This window comes from Saimiri boliviensis, chromosome 2, assembly GCF_048565385.1.
Source record: "Saimiri boliviensis isolate mSaiBol1 chromosome 2, mSaiBol1.pri, whole genome shotgun sequence".
Lineage (NCBI taxonomy): Eukaryota > Metazoa > Chordata > Mammalia > Primates > Cebidae > Saimiri > Saimiri boliviensis.
Genome location: NC_133450.1, coordinates 206,022,476 through 206,037,936, shown reverse-complemented (window position 1 = coordinate 206,037,936; position 15,461 = coordinate 206,022,476). Strand labels below are relative to the sequence as shown.

At 40.8% G+C, this 15,461-nt stretch overlaps 1 protein-coding gene across 2 annotated transcripts in view; it reads left to right on the top strand.

Moving 5' to 3' along the window:
• FKBP15 (FKBP prolyl isomerase family member 15) overlaps window positions 1-15,461 on the top strand; it is a 57,006-nt gene that overhangs the window by 4,054 nt on the left and 37,491 nt on the right. For both annotated transcript variants that reach the window (XM_074395187.1, XM_003925218.4), the window contains exons 2-4: window positions 5,628-5,743; window positions 11,637-11,721; window positions 12,178-12,247. In XM_074395187.1, coding sequence (XP_074251288.1) covers window positions 5,628-5,743; window positions 11,637-11,721; window positions 12,178-12,247 — 271 coding nt within the window. The remainder of the gene's footprint in view (window positions 1-5,627; window positions 5,744-11,636; window positions 11,722-12,177; window positions 12,248-15,461) is intronic.

Below are 15,461 nucleotides of genomic sequence, written 5' to 3'. Positions count from 1 at the left end.
ACAGTTCACTTATGACACTCTTGTCTTTCCTTTTACAAAGGCTACATCTGCAAAATTAAAACAGCAAGCCCAATACCCATGGTTTACTGAAGCTAACAAGGAAATTCTTTTCTTATCAGTAATTGGTGCTGTATCAACATATTTTAATAAAGACATTCTTTTTTTATCAGTAATTGGTGTATAAGCTGTTTTATCTTAACTAGATACTGAGCTTTGTACATTTTTTACTGTGTTTAGAGACAGTGAAACCCAGCTCTTCCAGAATCTTACCCCTTTAGGGAATTTTCCTACCTGAAAGGAAAAATCTTGCTCTCTTCTAAATTCCGAAAGCATTTGTTGATGTCTTTTTAGGCCAGTGCTGCTCTCACTCAAGCATTGCATTTACAATCTCACTTAAACCTCTTAGTCCTTTAAAGTAGGCATTTCTGGCCTATTTACAGGAAACTTATAGTAGACTACTTTGAGAAAACAAGGCAACAGTTTCAAGTCATGCTAAATTTATTTTGTAAAATGTTAGTACGCATTTCTTTATATATAAAATTTGTTTTTAAAAACCCCGAAAAGCCAAAATAACTTGTTGGGAAGTTTCAATGTTTACTTCATCTAAACTAAGGATGTCTTTGGAGAAGAGGCGCTCAGAGCCAGACTAGATTTTGAATTCATTTAGTGAGCCTATTACATACCAGACCCTGGGCATACTTCATTTTTTTTTTCTTGCGGTTTGCTTTATTGTGTGTTGCAGACTTTTTTTTTTTTTTTTTTTTTAAACAAATTAAAGGTTGTGGCCAACCCTGTGTTGAGCAAGTCTATTGGCATCATTTTGCCAATAGTAAAATTAGTCCCTTCGTGTCTGTGTCCAATTTTGGTAATTCTCTCAATATTGAAAAATATTATCTCAGTCAGGTGCGGTGCCTCACGCCTATCATCCCAGCACTTTGGGAGGCTGAGGCAGGTGGATCACTTGAGGCCAGAAGTTTAAGACCAGCCTGGCCAACATAGTGAAATGCTGCCTCTACTAAAAAATACAAAAATTAGCAGGGTGTGGTGGTGCACACCTGTAATCCTAGCTATTGGGGTGGCTGAGGCAGGAGAATTGCTTGAACCAAGGACCCAGGAGGCAGAGGTTGCAGTGAGCCGAGATTGTGCCACTGCACTCCAGCCTGGGCAACAGAGTGAGACTCTGTTTCCAAAACATATGTATATATTTATAAATATATATATATATATATATATATATTTTTTCTCTCCGTATTTCAAACTTTTTCAATAGTATTATATCTGTTATGGTGATCTGTGATCTTCGGTGTTATTATTGTAATTGTTGTTGCCCCAAACCACACCCACAAAAAATAGTGGACTTAATTGATAAATGTTGTATATGTTCTGACTCTTCCGCAGCCTAGCAGCTCTCTATGATTTTTCCTCTTCTCAGGTCTTCCTCTATATACTCCATGACTCAACAATATTGGCATTAGGCCAATTAATAACCCTACAGTGACCTCAAGTGTTTAAGTGAAAGGAAGAGTCATGCATCTCTCACTTTTAAAAAGGTAGAAATGATTAAGCTTTGTAAGGAAGGCGTGTAAAAACAAAGACAGACCAAAAGCTAGGCCTCTTGTACCAGTTAGCCATATTGTGAATGCAAAGGAAGCATTCTTAAAGGAAATTAAAAGTGCTACTCCAGTGAACATACAAATGATGAGAAAGCAAAACAGCCTTATTGCTGACATGGAAAAAGTTTGAGGGATCTGATAGAACATCAAACCAGTCACAAATTTCCTTACCAAAGCCTAATGCAGTGCAAGGCCCTAACTTTTTTCAATTCTGTGAAGGCTGAGAGAGGTAAGGAGGCTGCAGAAGAAAGACTGGAAGTGAGCAGAGGTTGGTTCATGAGGTTGAGGGAAATAAATCATCTTCATAGCATAAAAATGCTATATGTAGCAAGTGGTTGCAAACTGCAAGTTATCTGGAAGTTCTAGCAAAGAGAACTGGTGATGGTGGCTACAGTAAACAACGGATTTTCAATGTAGACGAAACAGCTTTCTATTGGAAGAAGGTGCCATATAGGACTTTTATGGCTAGAGAGGAAAAGTCAATGCTTGACTTCAAAACTTCAAAGGACAGGCTTACTCTTATTAGGGTATAATGCACCTAGTGACTTTAAGTTGAAGCCATTGCTCATTTACCACTCCAAAAATCCTAGGGCCCTTAGGCATTATGCTAAATATATTTTGCCTATGCTCTGTAAATGCAACAAAGCCTGGATGACAACACATCTGTTTATAGCATAGTTTACTGAATATTTTAAGTGCACTGTTGAGACCCACTGCTCAGAAAAAAAACTTTCTTTCGAATTATTACTGCTCATTGACAATGTACCTGGTCACTCACAAGCTCTGATGGAGATGTATAAGGGGATTAATGTTGTTTTTGTACCCGTTAACACAACATCCATTCTGCACCTGAGATCAGGTCTTACCATTTAAGAAATACATTTCATGGCTGGGCACACTGGCCATCTATAATCCCAGAACTTTGAGAGGCCAAGGTGGGTGGATCACTTGAGCTCAGGAGTTCAAGATCAGTCTGGGCAACATGGTGAAACCCCATCTCTAGAAAAAAATACAAAAATTAGCCAGGTTTGGTGGTACCTGCCAGTAGTCCCAGCTACTTAGGAGGCTGAGGTGGGAAAAATCCATAGAGCATGGTGGTGCATGTCTGTAGCCTCAGCTGTTTTGGAGGCTGAAGTGGGAGGACTGGTTGAGCCCTGGAGGTAGAAGCTGCAGTGAGCCATGAATGCCCCACTGTACTCTAGCCTGGGTGACAGATTGAGACCCTGTCTCTAAAAAAAAAAAAAAGATGTTTTGAAGAGTTAACACAGCAAGCCTGAGACTATTCTTCCTAAAAAGTTCTGCTTACAAGGTTGGCTCTTGGCTGATATCTTAGTCTGTTTTCTGTTGCTTATAACAAAATACCTAAAGCGCAATAAAGAGAAGGAATTTATTTTACAGTTATGGAGCCTGAGAAGCTCAGGGTCAGAAGGGTTATATATGGTGAGGGTCTTTTTGTTGGTAGGAACTCTCTGCAGGGTCCTGAGATGTCACAGGGCATCACATGGCAAGCAGGCTGGTTATACTAGCTCAGATCTTTCTTCCTCTTCTTATAAAAGCCACCAATCCAGTCCCATTCCCATGATATTCCATGATAATCTAGTAATCCTTTTTTTTTTTTTTTTTTTTTTTTTTTTTTTTTTTTTGGTGCAGAGTAGACACGGTCTTGCCCTGTTGCCTAGGTTATAATGTGGTGGCATGATCATAGCTCACTCTAGTCTCAAACTTCTGGGCTCAATTGAGCCTCCTGCTTCAGCCTCTCAAGTAGCTAGGATTCCAGGCATTTACCACCAAGACTGGATAATTAAAAAAAAAAAAAAATGGATAGAGATGGAGTCTCTCTATGTTGCCCAGGCTAGTCTCAAACTCCTGGCCTCAAGTGATCCTCCTGGCTCCCAAAGTTCTGGGATTACATATAAGAGCCACTGCACCTGGTCTAACCTAGAAATCCATCTATGATTGAAATAACCCATTTATGAGGGTAGAGCCATCATGACCCAATCACCTCTTGAATACTGCCACTTTGGGAATTATATGTCTACATCAGTTTTAGAGGGGTTGAATAAACCATAGAAGCTGGCATTTGGGCACATGATTGGTAAACAGTTCCCCACCCTGGTACAAAGCTTTTTCTAAATCATGAGTGGCTCACTATGCCTAAGTCATTTGTAAAATGATGTGGTTCATACTGAACACCTACTTTTTTTCTGGGTGTCTTTAATTTTGGTACATGCTTGGCAGAGGGTGTCTGTGTGACCAGGCACTATTGAATACCTTTGGCACTGAGTCTGAAATTGGCTTCCCTGATAGACCACACTTCGTGTGTATTGTGTCGTAACTCACTGCTGGAGGAATTAAGAATGTCCTGTGTCACACCACTGGGAGAGGATTCTTGGAAGCTTGTGCCTGGTTTCCTCTGGATTTTGAGCCATGCACTTTTTTTTTTTTTTTTTTTGAGACAGAGTCTTGCTCTGTAGCCCAGGCTAGAGTTCAGTGGTGTGATCTCAGCTGACTGCAGCCTCCACCTCCCAGGTTCAGGTGTTTCTCCTGCCTCAGCCTCCTGAGTAATTGGGACTACAGGTGTGTGCCACCACACCCAGCTAATTTTTGTATTTTTAGTAGAGACAGGGTTTTGCTATGTTGGTCAGGCTTGTCTCGAACTCCTGACTCCAAGTGATCCACCTGTCTTAGCCTCCCAAAGTGCTGGGATTACAGGCATGAGCCACCATGCCCGGCCCACCCATGCACTTTTTACTTTGGCTGATTTTGCTGTATATCCTTTTGTAATAGATCTTAGCCCTAAGTACCACTATATGCTGAGACCATTGAGTCCTTCTGTGGAGTCATTGAACCTGATGGTGGTCTTGCAGCATAAGAGGAAGAACAGGTTTTGCTGGGGCAGTGGACATTGGAGGATATGAGTTCTGGTTTGGACGTGTTACATTTGTATTGCCTGAGGGATATCTACGTTTTCTGGCACTAAAGAGCAAGTTCAGGGCTGGGAATACAGATTTGAGCATCATCAGCATTTGGATAGCATTTGATACAAATGTAAATAAGTAGAGAGAGACAGTATGAAACTCTACCAAGGGAGAGAAAATATGGAACCCTGGAGACATGGACATTTAAAGATTAGACAAGGAGAGTCCAAGGAGTTAAAGACAAGCCAGAGAAACGCACACAGAAAAAAAAAAAGAAGAAGAAGAAGAAGAAAAAAGACAAGCCAGAGAAATTGGGCAAAACAAGCAAGGGATTATATTAGTATTTATTGATACCTTATTTGGACCTGTTCCTTGCATGACCCCTGCAGAAGTCAAGAGTTTGAAGAAGAACAAATTAATTGACAGTATAAAACGGTGGTGTGAGGTCAAATAAGGTAAGGACTGGTAAACTGGGTTTAGTAACAAAGGAGTTGTTGGCGATCTTAGCAAGATCAGTTTCAGTGGAATGGTGGGGGCATAAGATTCCTTGCAAGGGATGATGAAAGAATGGTTCTGTTAGCTGAAAGGATGGCAAGGACCATGTTTGATGGGTAATTTTGTATCATAGTTTCATTTCAATGGAATAAACTAGTAAAAAGCAGGAGGAGGAGTAATTAATAGAGGGAACTAGAAACTATGATTTACTAAAAGCAAAAATTTACAGTTTGAAGATACCATGGAGAGCACCTGGACAAATTGCTTCAATTTACAGGTGGAAAAACTGAGGTCCAGAAAAAAGAAATGCCTTGACCAAAGTCCTGAGGATGAGCAGGGTCAGCTGATGATGTTCACATCAAATATACAGTCTTGATTCCAAAGACACTTAGCCGCTGTGTCCAGTATTTTTATTTCTTTTCTTTTTTTTTTTTTTTTTTTTTAATTTTTAATCAGCTTTCCTAGCTTGAAGTGCTTCTAGTGTTGAATGGTGGGATATAGTCAAGGAAGTATTTGTTCAAGGTTGGAGATGAGCAGCTTTTGTAATGATTCCAGGTTTGGGATAGATCAATGAAATTTCACTTTCATTTTCTACTAACAGTGCCAGATTGGCCTCCCTTTTTGGACTGGATCAGGCAGCTGCTGGCCATGGAAATGAATTTTTCCAGTACACAGCCCCAAAACAGCCTAAGAAAGGCCAGGGAACGGGAGCAACAGGTAAGTTAAGAGTGTATTAGGGTTCTCTAGAGGTACAGAACTAATACGATATATGTATACAGCATATGAAAGGGCATTTATTGAGGAGAATGGACTCACATGATCACAAGGTAAAGTCCCATGATAGGCCATCTGCAAGTTGAAGAACAAGGAAGCCAGTAGTGGATCAGTCTGAGTCCTAAAACCTCAAAAGTAGAGAAGCCAACAGTGCAGCCTTCAGTCTGTGGCTGCAGGCCCCAGAGCCTCTGGCCGACCACTAGTATAAGTCCAAGAGTCCAAAAGCCAAAGAACTTGGAGTGTGATGTTCAAGGACAGGAAGCATCCCGCACAGGAGACAGATGAAAGAAGACTCGGCAAGTCAGCTCCTTCTACCTTGTTCTGCCTGCCTTATTCTAGTCACGCTGGCAGTCGATTAGATGGTGCCCACCCGGATTGAGGGTGGGTCTGCCTCTCCCAGTCCATGGACTCAGATGTTACTCTCCTTTGGAAACACCCCCACAGACATACCCAGGAACAATACTTTGCATCCTTCAATCCAATCAAGTTGACAGTATTAGCCATCACAACTGGCACTAGGATTGTACCTTAACAGGTTAGATGGAAGGGTTAGCAGCCTTCCAAAAGTGATGTGCCAGGCTGTTTATCTTCGACCAGTCTGGCTAAGCTCACCCCTGGTGGTGGGTGCTTCTCTAAGACCTGGGATCCTGATTTCTAGCAGCTAGATAGTGTGTGCTTTGTTGGGAACTCATGGAGAGGTTTGAAAGCAAGGTCTTCTGCTCCATGTGTTCGCTGCTCCCCCAGACTCTGCCCAAGGCACTCTAAGTAGGCACTGTCCAGTGTTTTGGCAAGAAGAAAGACCTACTTTTCACTTCCTTTATCTGAACAAGTTAGCTGTAGGCTGACTGAATTTTTCCCAACTAGATGGTAACACGCATTGCTGTATCCCCTGTATCTTTCATCATGATGGACATGATGGCCATTTATTGAATGAACATTTGTTGAATGAAAGGAGAGACAGGGGGGCTAATATTTCTTTCCTTTTTTTTTTTTTTTTTTGAGATGGAGTTTTGCTCTGTTGCCCAGGCTGGAATGCAGTGACGTGATCTCAGCTCACTGCAACCTCTACCTCCCAGGTTCAGGCGATTATCCTGCCTTGGCCTCCCTGGTAGCTGGGACTACAGGCATATACTACCATGCCTGGCTAATTTGTGTATTTTTAGTAGAGATGCAGTTTCACTGTGTTGGCCAGGATGGTCTCAATCTCCTGACCTTGTGATTTGCCTGCCTTGGCCTCCCAAAGTGTTGGGATTACAGGTGTGAGCCCCTGCAGGTGGCCAAACGAGGCTAATATTTCTAAAATGCTTGCCGTGTGTCTTGTCGCAGGTGGTTTACATAGGTTATCTTAGTCCATTCTCACAATTCTTTGAAATAGGTGAGGCTACAGTCATTTTATATTTTTATTTTAAAAAAATTATTTATTGATTTGTTTTTATAGGCAGGGTCTCACTCTATTGCCCAGGCTGGAGTGTAGTGGCTTGAGCAGAGTTCACTTGAACTCCTAGGCTCAAACGATCCTCCCACCACAGGTATGTGCCACCATACCTGGCTAATTTTTAAATTTTTTGTAGCCGGACGCAGTGGCTCAAGCCTGTAATCCCAGCACTTTGGGAGGCCGAGGCGGGTGGATCACGAGGTCAAGAGATCGAGGCCATCCTGGTCAACATGGTGAAACCCCGTCTCTACTAAAGGTGCAAAAAATTAGCTGGGCATGGTGGCGCGTGCCTGTAATCCCAGCTACTCCAGAGGCTGAGGCAGGAGAATTACCTGAACCCAGGAGGCGGAGGTTGTGGTGAGCCATGATCGCGCCATTGCACTCCAGCCTGGGTAACAAGAGTGAAACTCCATCTCAAAAAAAAAAGAAAAAAAAAATTTTGTAGAGAGAGACAGGGTCTCACTGTGTTGCCCAGGCTGATCTCAAAACCATGGCCTCAAGTGATCCTCCTGCCTCAGCCTCCTAAAGTGCTGGGATTATAGGCGTAAGCCACCATACCTGGCTACCGCCATTTTAGGAGCTCAGAGAGATTTAGGGAATTGATCAAGATCATACAGTAGTAAGTGACAGAGTTGAAATTTGAACCCTGATAGAACTGACTCCAAAACTTTTCTTCCTTTCTCTACACTTTGCCGTCTTTGAGTCAGAACCTGAAGAGAAGCAAGGGGCAGACAGTGATAGTCCTGAGCAGTACAGGTGGTTAGGGGTATTAAATTAAATATTTGTTGAGTGAAGATAAAAGTATTGAGTGCCTTTTACATGGTAGACACAGTGCTGGAACTGTGGATGTTTGTCAGGATATTTAGAGTGGAGTAGTTGCAACAGATGCCATATGGCCCAAGGAAGAGGGGAAACAATTCTTCCCCTCTAATTCTCTACTTTCTTTTTTTTTTTTTTTTTTGAGATGGAATTTTTGCTCTTGTTGCTCGGGCTGGGCTGAGTGCAATGGCACAATCTTGGCTCACTGCAACCTCCACCTCCTGGGTTCAAGCGATTCTCCCGCCTCAGTCTCCCAAGTAGCTGGCATTACAGGCGAGCACCACCACACCGGGGCTAATTTTTTGTGTTTAGTAGAGACAGGGTTTCACCATGTTGGTCAGGCTGGTCTTGAACTCCTGACCTCAGGAGATCCACCCGCCTCAGCTTCCCAGAATGTTGGGATTACAGGCATGAGCCACTGTGCCGGGCCTCTAATTCTCTACTGTCTACTCACTCTCAGCACACTTCTGTCATCCTAATGTGATGGAGTGGGAGGGTAGGTCTCCACACACCAAGGGAATTCTCCAGTGGACACCAATTGGGTATCCTATAATTCCGTTTAATTCTGATGCTGTCTACCTGGAGATTTCAGATATCCCATTTTAGATACCAAGTACAAGTCCAGCCAGTTAAACTTTTGATGGGGGTTCCTACGACCCCCTTCTTGGGTTCAGTTAATTTGCTAGGATGGCTTACAGAACTCAGGGAAACATTTTCTTATATTTGCTGATTTATTATCAAGAATACAGATGAGCAGCCAGATGAAGAGACAGACAGGCTGAGGAATTGAGGGAAGTATGAAGGTTCCATGCCTCTCCAGGTGCAGCACCTTCATGTTCGGCAACCCAGAAGCTCATCAAATCTCATTTCCAAGTGTTTTTATATAGCTGGATATTCAGCTTTCCCCACCCACTTTGCTGGAGATTAGTGGATGGGGCTGAAAGTTCTAGTCTTATCACTTGGTCTTTCTGGTGACTGGCTCCATCCTGAGGCTCCACCCCTGTAGATCGCCACTCTAAGTCACCTGATTAGCATTGTCAAAAGATATAGTTATAACATACAGTTTTAAGATCTTAATTGGCTTTCATCTGAGATTCTAGAATTGGATCATACTTCATTCTATAAAATGGAATGTTGTGATGAGCTGAGCGAAGGAGGTTGGCTTTATTAAGGCAGAAAAGGGCTGAAGAAAGCAGAAACAGAACAAAAAGCAATTGGTCATTTTGGAGTTACTCTTCTTGTATAGGTTAAAGCAAAGGGGACTTCCTTCCTTATCATGCTGGCTAAAATTGGATCACACAAAAGATGTTCCTACCGTTCTTATCACTCAGGAAATTACAAGAGATTTGGGAGCACTGTGTCAGAAACTGAGGACAAAGAGCAAACATATTTCATATTATACCATAGCCTATAGGCCCTTTACAGAAAATGTTTGCTGCCCCCTGCTTTAAATATTACCTATGACTTTAGGCAGTTTTGTTATAGGTGCTTCTCTTGTTCTCCAGGCCACAACCTGGCCAGATTTCTGGTAGGCTATGCTTTTATATTTCCCTTGGCACGTCTCTTCATCAGCATTTTGCTTCAGAGTTAAAGTGGTTGAGTTAATGGGAGAAAAAGAAACAACCGTAGTCCCCACCCAATGAAAGCACTTGATTTTTATTTTTATTTTTTATTTTACTTAATTTTAGAAACAGAGTGTTGGCTTTGCTGCCCAGGCTGGGATGTAGTGGCTATTCACAGGTGCCATCATAGTGCACTATGGCCTTGAACTTCTGGCCAACTTGATTATTTAAATCAGAAGACAGCAATTATGAGTTTGTTATGCTTTTAGCAGGGTGCTCTAGCGGCAAAATTGCCTGTACAGTTTTCTTTAGGCATTTGCAAATAAACAAAATAGCAGCACAGAAGACCCTCTCTGTTCAAGGGAATTTTTTTTTGTATTTGAGATGGAGTCTCACTCTGTTGCCCAGGCTGGAGTATAGTTTACAGTCTCCACTCACTGCAACCTCTGCTTCCTGGGTTCAAGCAATTTTTTTTACCTCAGCCTCCTGAGTAGCTGCGACTACTGTTCAAGGGAAATTTATATAAGAAGTTCTTGTGGGGAAGATGGCTACAGCATAGTTCTTGAATCTCTTCAAATCTCAACATAAAAACAGACAGAGCAATGCATACTACTGGTAGGAGTGTACACTGGTATGGCTTTTTTTTTCTTTTTTTTTGAGATGGAGTCTCGCTGTGTCACCCAGGCTGGAGTGAAGTGGTGTGATCTCGGCTCACTGCAACCTCGGCCTCTTGTGTTTCAAGCAATTCTTGTGCCTCAGCCTCCCGAGTACCTGGGTCTCCTGGTGCCTGCCACCATGCCTGGCTAATTTTTGTATTTTTAGTAGAGATGAGATTTCACCATGTTGGCCAGGCTGGTCTTGAACTCCTGACTGCAAGTGATCTGCCCACCTCTGCTTCTCAAAGTGCTGGGATTACCAGTGTGAGCCACCATGTCAGGCCTGAGGAACAGTTGGGCAGGATTTAACCAAACCTCAGATTTTCTTGTACTCCTTTACCCCGTAATTCCATTTTAAGTAATTCATTCTAAGAAGATAACTAGAAGCACACACAAAAATGTGTCATTTTAATTTATGTGTTTCTGTATTTGCTGAGTTCCCTACAATGTATTTGTACTCTATCAGAAAAATATGTTAATAGAGAAAAAAATCAAGTGAGTTCTTTCGAAAAATAAGTTCTTCCATGTCATGTCTGCGTCAGTATTATCTTACCACTCTTTTATCACATTCACGTAGTGAACATAAATGTGTGAGTTACTCTTTTTATTTTTATTTTTTGAGACTGTCTTACTCTGTCACCCAGGCTGGAGTGCAGTGGCATAATCTCGGCTCACTGCAATCTCTACCTCCTAGGTTGAAGTGATTCTTATGCCTCAGCCTCCCAGTATCTGGGATTACAGGCACACGCCACCACGTGCAGCTAATTTTTGTATTTTTAGTAGAGATGGGGTTTCACCATATTGGCCAGGCTGGCCTCGAACTCCTGACCTTGTGATCCACCTGCCTCAGCCTCCCAAAGTGCTGAGATTACAGTCATGAGCCACCATGCCTGGCCTACTCTGTAGTACTTTGTGAAGTTAAGTAATACATGTGACTTAAATATCTTCCTGAATTTCCCACCCTGGAAGTCAGGGAAGGGGAAATAACTTTATTTTCATATATTATAGTGGTCAAAATATTGGAAGGAGAAAATAAAGTAGATGGAATATGACCTCACTTGCTAGACAGTACTCCTTATCTAGCCAAAGACTTACTTGGGGTGTTTGGTTTGGGAGTTGGAGTCATGAGTTTCATACCTAGGCTTGTGTAATTGTGTGAGGCACTTGGGTGCTTCGAGCATCAGTTTCTTCATCCCCAGACTAAGTTATAGGGCTGCTTTGTGGATCAAGTAAGGATAATGATCATGAAAGCATTACACCACTAACTGTAAAGTATAAAGAACAATTTTGAAGGTAGTTCAGTGGTTAAAAATTAGTTTCAGACAAGAAGTGAATGACAACTTTGTTTTCTTGTTCATCTTCAGGAAATCAGGCAGCACCAAAAACAGCACCAACCACCACAAGCACTTCCACAATACTGGTTGCAACAGCAGTCCATGCATATCGATAGTAAGTACCTGAGAAGGAATACTCTCTGAAGTGTGGTGGAAGGACGTGCAGTTAAGCTCCTACTTTTTCTCATAAAACCTCTAGGTTTTTTGCAAAACGGTTATTCAGCCCTTCCACAGACAAAATATCAGTAGTATTTTTAACATCTGAATTGGAGATTTCTGTGGTATAACTTGAAGAGCCATTATCTTGTCTACTCTCTTTAGGAAGTGTTTGTACCCTTGACAGCCTGTCAAATGCTCAAAGAAAGCCACTTCACTGAGATACATGAATGATAGATATTTATATTTACAGAGTAAAGAAGTAGTATACGAGCTTTAAATTATAAACTGCCTATCTGTGTCCCTGTCTAGAGGCTGAATGACTATTGTTCCCACTTCCCTATGGCAGAAAAGAAAGCTGGTTCTGCATAGTTTAGGGAAGTATTAATACCTGTTGTTTCTCTTCCTTCTATAGCACAAATGGTCAATATGTAAAGCAGGGGAAATTTGGTGCTGCAGTCCTGGGGAACCACTCAGCCAGAGAGGTGAGAGTGTCCCCACATGTCACATATATTCATTTGTCCCAAATAATACCAATGAGCTGGCTTATCTGGGTTTGACCAGTGTTTTATCAGAAGATTAGAATGATGGTTTGTACTGAATGTTAACTTATAATATCAAGTATATAGTAAGTGATCACATTTTTCTTAACTATTGTGCATGAAAACAAATCCAACCATTCAAAATTGTTAAATTTGACCTTTGTGATATAATCCTAGCTTAAGAATTTGGGCATTTGTTTTTGCTTGTTGTTTAATTGTGGGGTGCATGTGTACACACACACACACACACACACACACACACACACACACATACGTACATACATACATATGTATACATAAGATAAAATTTGCTATTTAACATTTTTTTTTGAGACAGAGTCTTGCTCTGTTGCCCTGTGCTATGGTGTGGTCTAAGCTCACTGCAACCTCTGCCTCCTGGGTTCAAGTGATTCTCCTACTTCAGCCTCCCAAGTAGCTGAGATTACAGGTGTCTGCCACCACGCCTGTCTAATTTTTTGTATTTTTAGTAGAGAAGGGGTTTCACCATGTTGGCCAGGCTGGTCTCGAACTCCTGACCTCGTGATCTGCCCGCCTTGGCCTCCCAAAGCACTGGGATTACAGGCATGAGCCACTGTGCCTGCCTTAACCATTTTTAAGTGCATAATCCAGTGGCATTAATTGCACTCACAGTATTGATTGAGCAACCCTCACTACTATCCATTTCCCAAACAGAAACTGTAACCATTAAGCAATAACTACTTCTTCCTTTTTCCCAGCTCCCCATAAGCTCTAATCGGCTTCTTGTTTTTATGAATTTGCCTTTTCTAGGTACCTCATATAAGTGGAATCATAACAGTATTTGTCTTTGGTGACTGATATATCTCATTTAGCTTAATGTCCTGAAGGTTCACCCATGTTTTAGTATATATCAGTGCTTCATTCCTTTGCATGGCTGAATAATATTTCATTATAGGCATATACCACATTTTGTTTATTCATTCATCCATTGATGGACACTTGGCTTGTTTCTACCTTTTGTCTATTGTGAATAGACATAAGAAAATACATACTATGAAGATTGTCATAAAAGTATATGATCAAGTTCCTATTTTTGGTTCTTTTGGCTGTATACTAAAGTGGTGACTAATATGGTAATTTTATGTATTGCTTTTTGAGACTCTGCCAAACTGTTTTCCACAGCAGCCATACCATTTTACATTCCCACAAGCAATGTATGAGGGTTTCAGTTTCTTCACATCCTTGCCAGCATTTTGTTATTATTATTATTTTTTAACTCTTGCCTTTTTTGTAGGTGTGGAATGGTACTTTATTGTGGTTTTAACATGCATTTTACCTAACATCTAATGTTGAGTATCTTTTCATTTCCTTATTAACCATTCGTCTATTTTCTTTGGAGAGATGTCTATTCAAGCCCTTTGCTCAGTTTAAAAATTGGATTGTTTGTCTCTTTGTTGTGGAGTTGTAGTAGTCTTTTAATATCTTCTGAGCATTAAATCCTTATTTGCAGATATTTTCTCCCATTTTATAGATTATCTTTTTGCTTTCTTGATAATGTACAAAAGTTTTTAATTTTGGTGAAGTTCATATTATCGACTTTTTTCTTTTGTTATATGTGCTTTTGGTGTTTTATCTGAGAATCCATTACCAAAACCAAGGTCATAAAGATTTACTTCTGTGTTTTCTTCTAAGAGTTTTATGATTTTATCCCACATGTTGTTTTATATACAAGTCGGGCCTACAATCAAAAATTACTTGACATGTGAAGAAGTGGGAAAATGTAACTGATAGTCAAGGGAACAGATAAATTAGTATTGGGCTCACAATCTAGATATTGAAGTTAACATACAAAGCACTTAAAACAACTAGGAATAATAAAGAAAATAGAGAAGTATAAAGGGGATGAAAAGATGGAGAATTAAAAAAATAGAATCTATGAGAATAATCACATGGCATTCTAGATTTGAAAAATACAATTTCTGAAAGAATATATTGGTTAGGTTTAACAGAATAAGAATACAGCCGGAGAGAGAATTAGTGACTTCAAAGGCAGTTCTGTAGAAAATACCCAGACTGAAGCATGGGGAGAAGAAATAATGGAAAGAGACGAGGGCAAAGATTGACATGGGACATGGTCTAACATCCGTGTAATTGGAATCCAAAGACAGTAGAATTACATCTTTAAAGTGCTGAAAGGAAAACAAAACCCTGCCTATTATATAATTCTATAGCAACAAAAATGAAAGCAAAATAAATTTTCAGCCAAACAAAAGTGAGAGAATTCATTGCAGTAGATTTGCACTACAGGGAATATTAAAGGACATTCTTTAGGTTGAAGGAAATGAATGTCTGTGTCCTTCAAAAGACATGAAGAATGTTCATAGAAGTATCATTCATAATAGCCTCTAGCTGGAACAACTCAAATGTCCATAAATAGGAGAATGAATGAAGAGTTTATGTGTATTTAAATAGTAGAATACTACATGACAATAAAAGAGAACAAAATACCAGAACATGAAGTAACAAGGCTTACTCTTACAGATATGGTGAGTGAAAGAAACAAGACAAAAGAGTATACACTGTACAATCCCATTTAAGAAGAGCTAAATTGGCTGGGCATCGTGGCTCACACCTTTAATCCCAGCACTTTGGGAGGCTGAGGTGGGTGGATCACCTGGGGTTAGGAGTTCAAGACTAGCCTGGCCAACATGGTGAAACCCCATCTCTACTAAAAATACAAAATTAGCCAGGTGTGGTGGTGTGCACCTGTCATCTCAGCTACTTGGGAGGCTGAGGCAGGAGAATCACTTGAACCTGGGGAGGTAGAGGTTGCAGTGAGTTGAGATCGTGCCACCGAACTCTAGTGATAGAGGGAGACTCCATTAAAAAAAAAATAGCAAAATTAATCAGCAATAGAAGTCAGAATATTGGTTATGTCAGGGTGGGGATTATTGACTAGGAAGGGCATGAAGGAGCTTCTGTGGTGTGGGAAATGTTCTGCTGTTTTTTTAATGTGGTTGATGGTCACGTGGGCATGTATATGTATAATGTACATGTATTTTATGTTTTTCATCAATTTAAAAACCATTTGTATTTTCATTTACATAACCAGCCACTCTCTCTTAGTCACCCCTTGTATAAATAAAAACACCAACAAAATGAAGACATTGCCAATTAC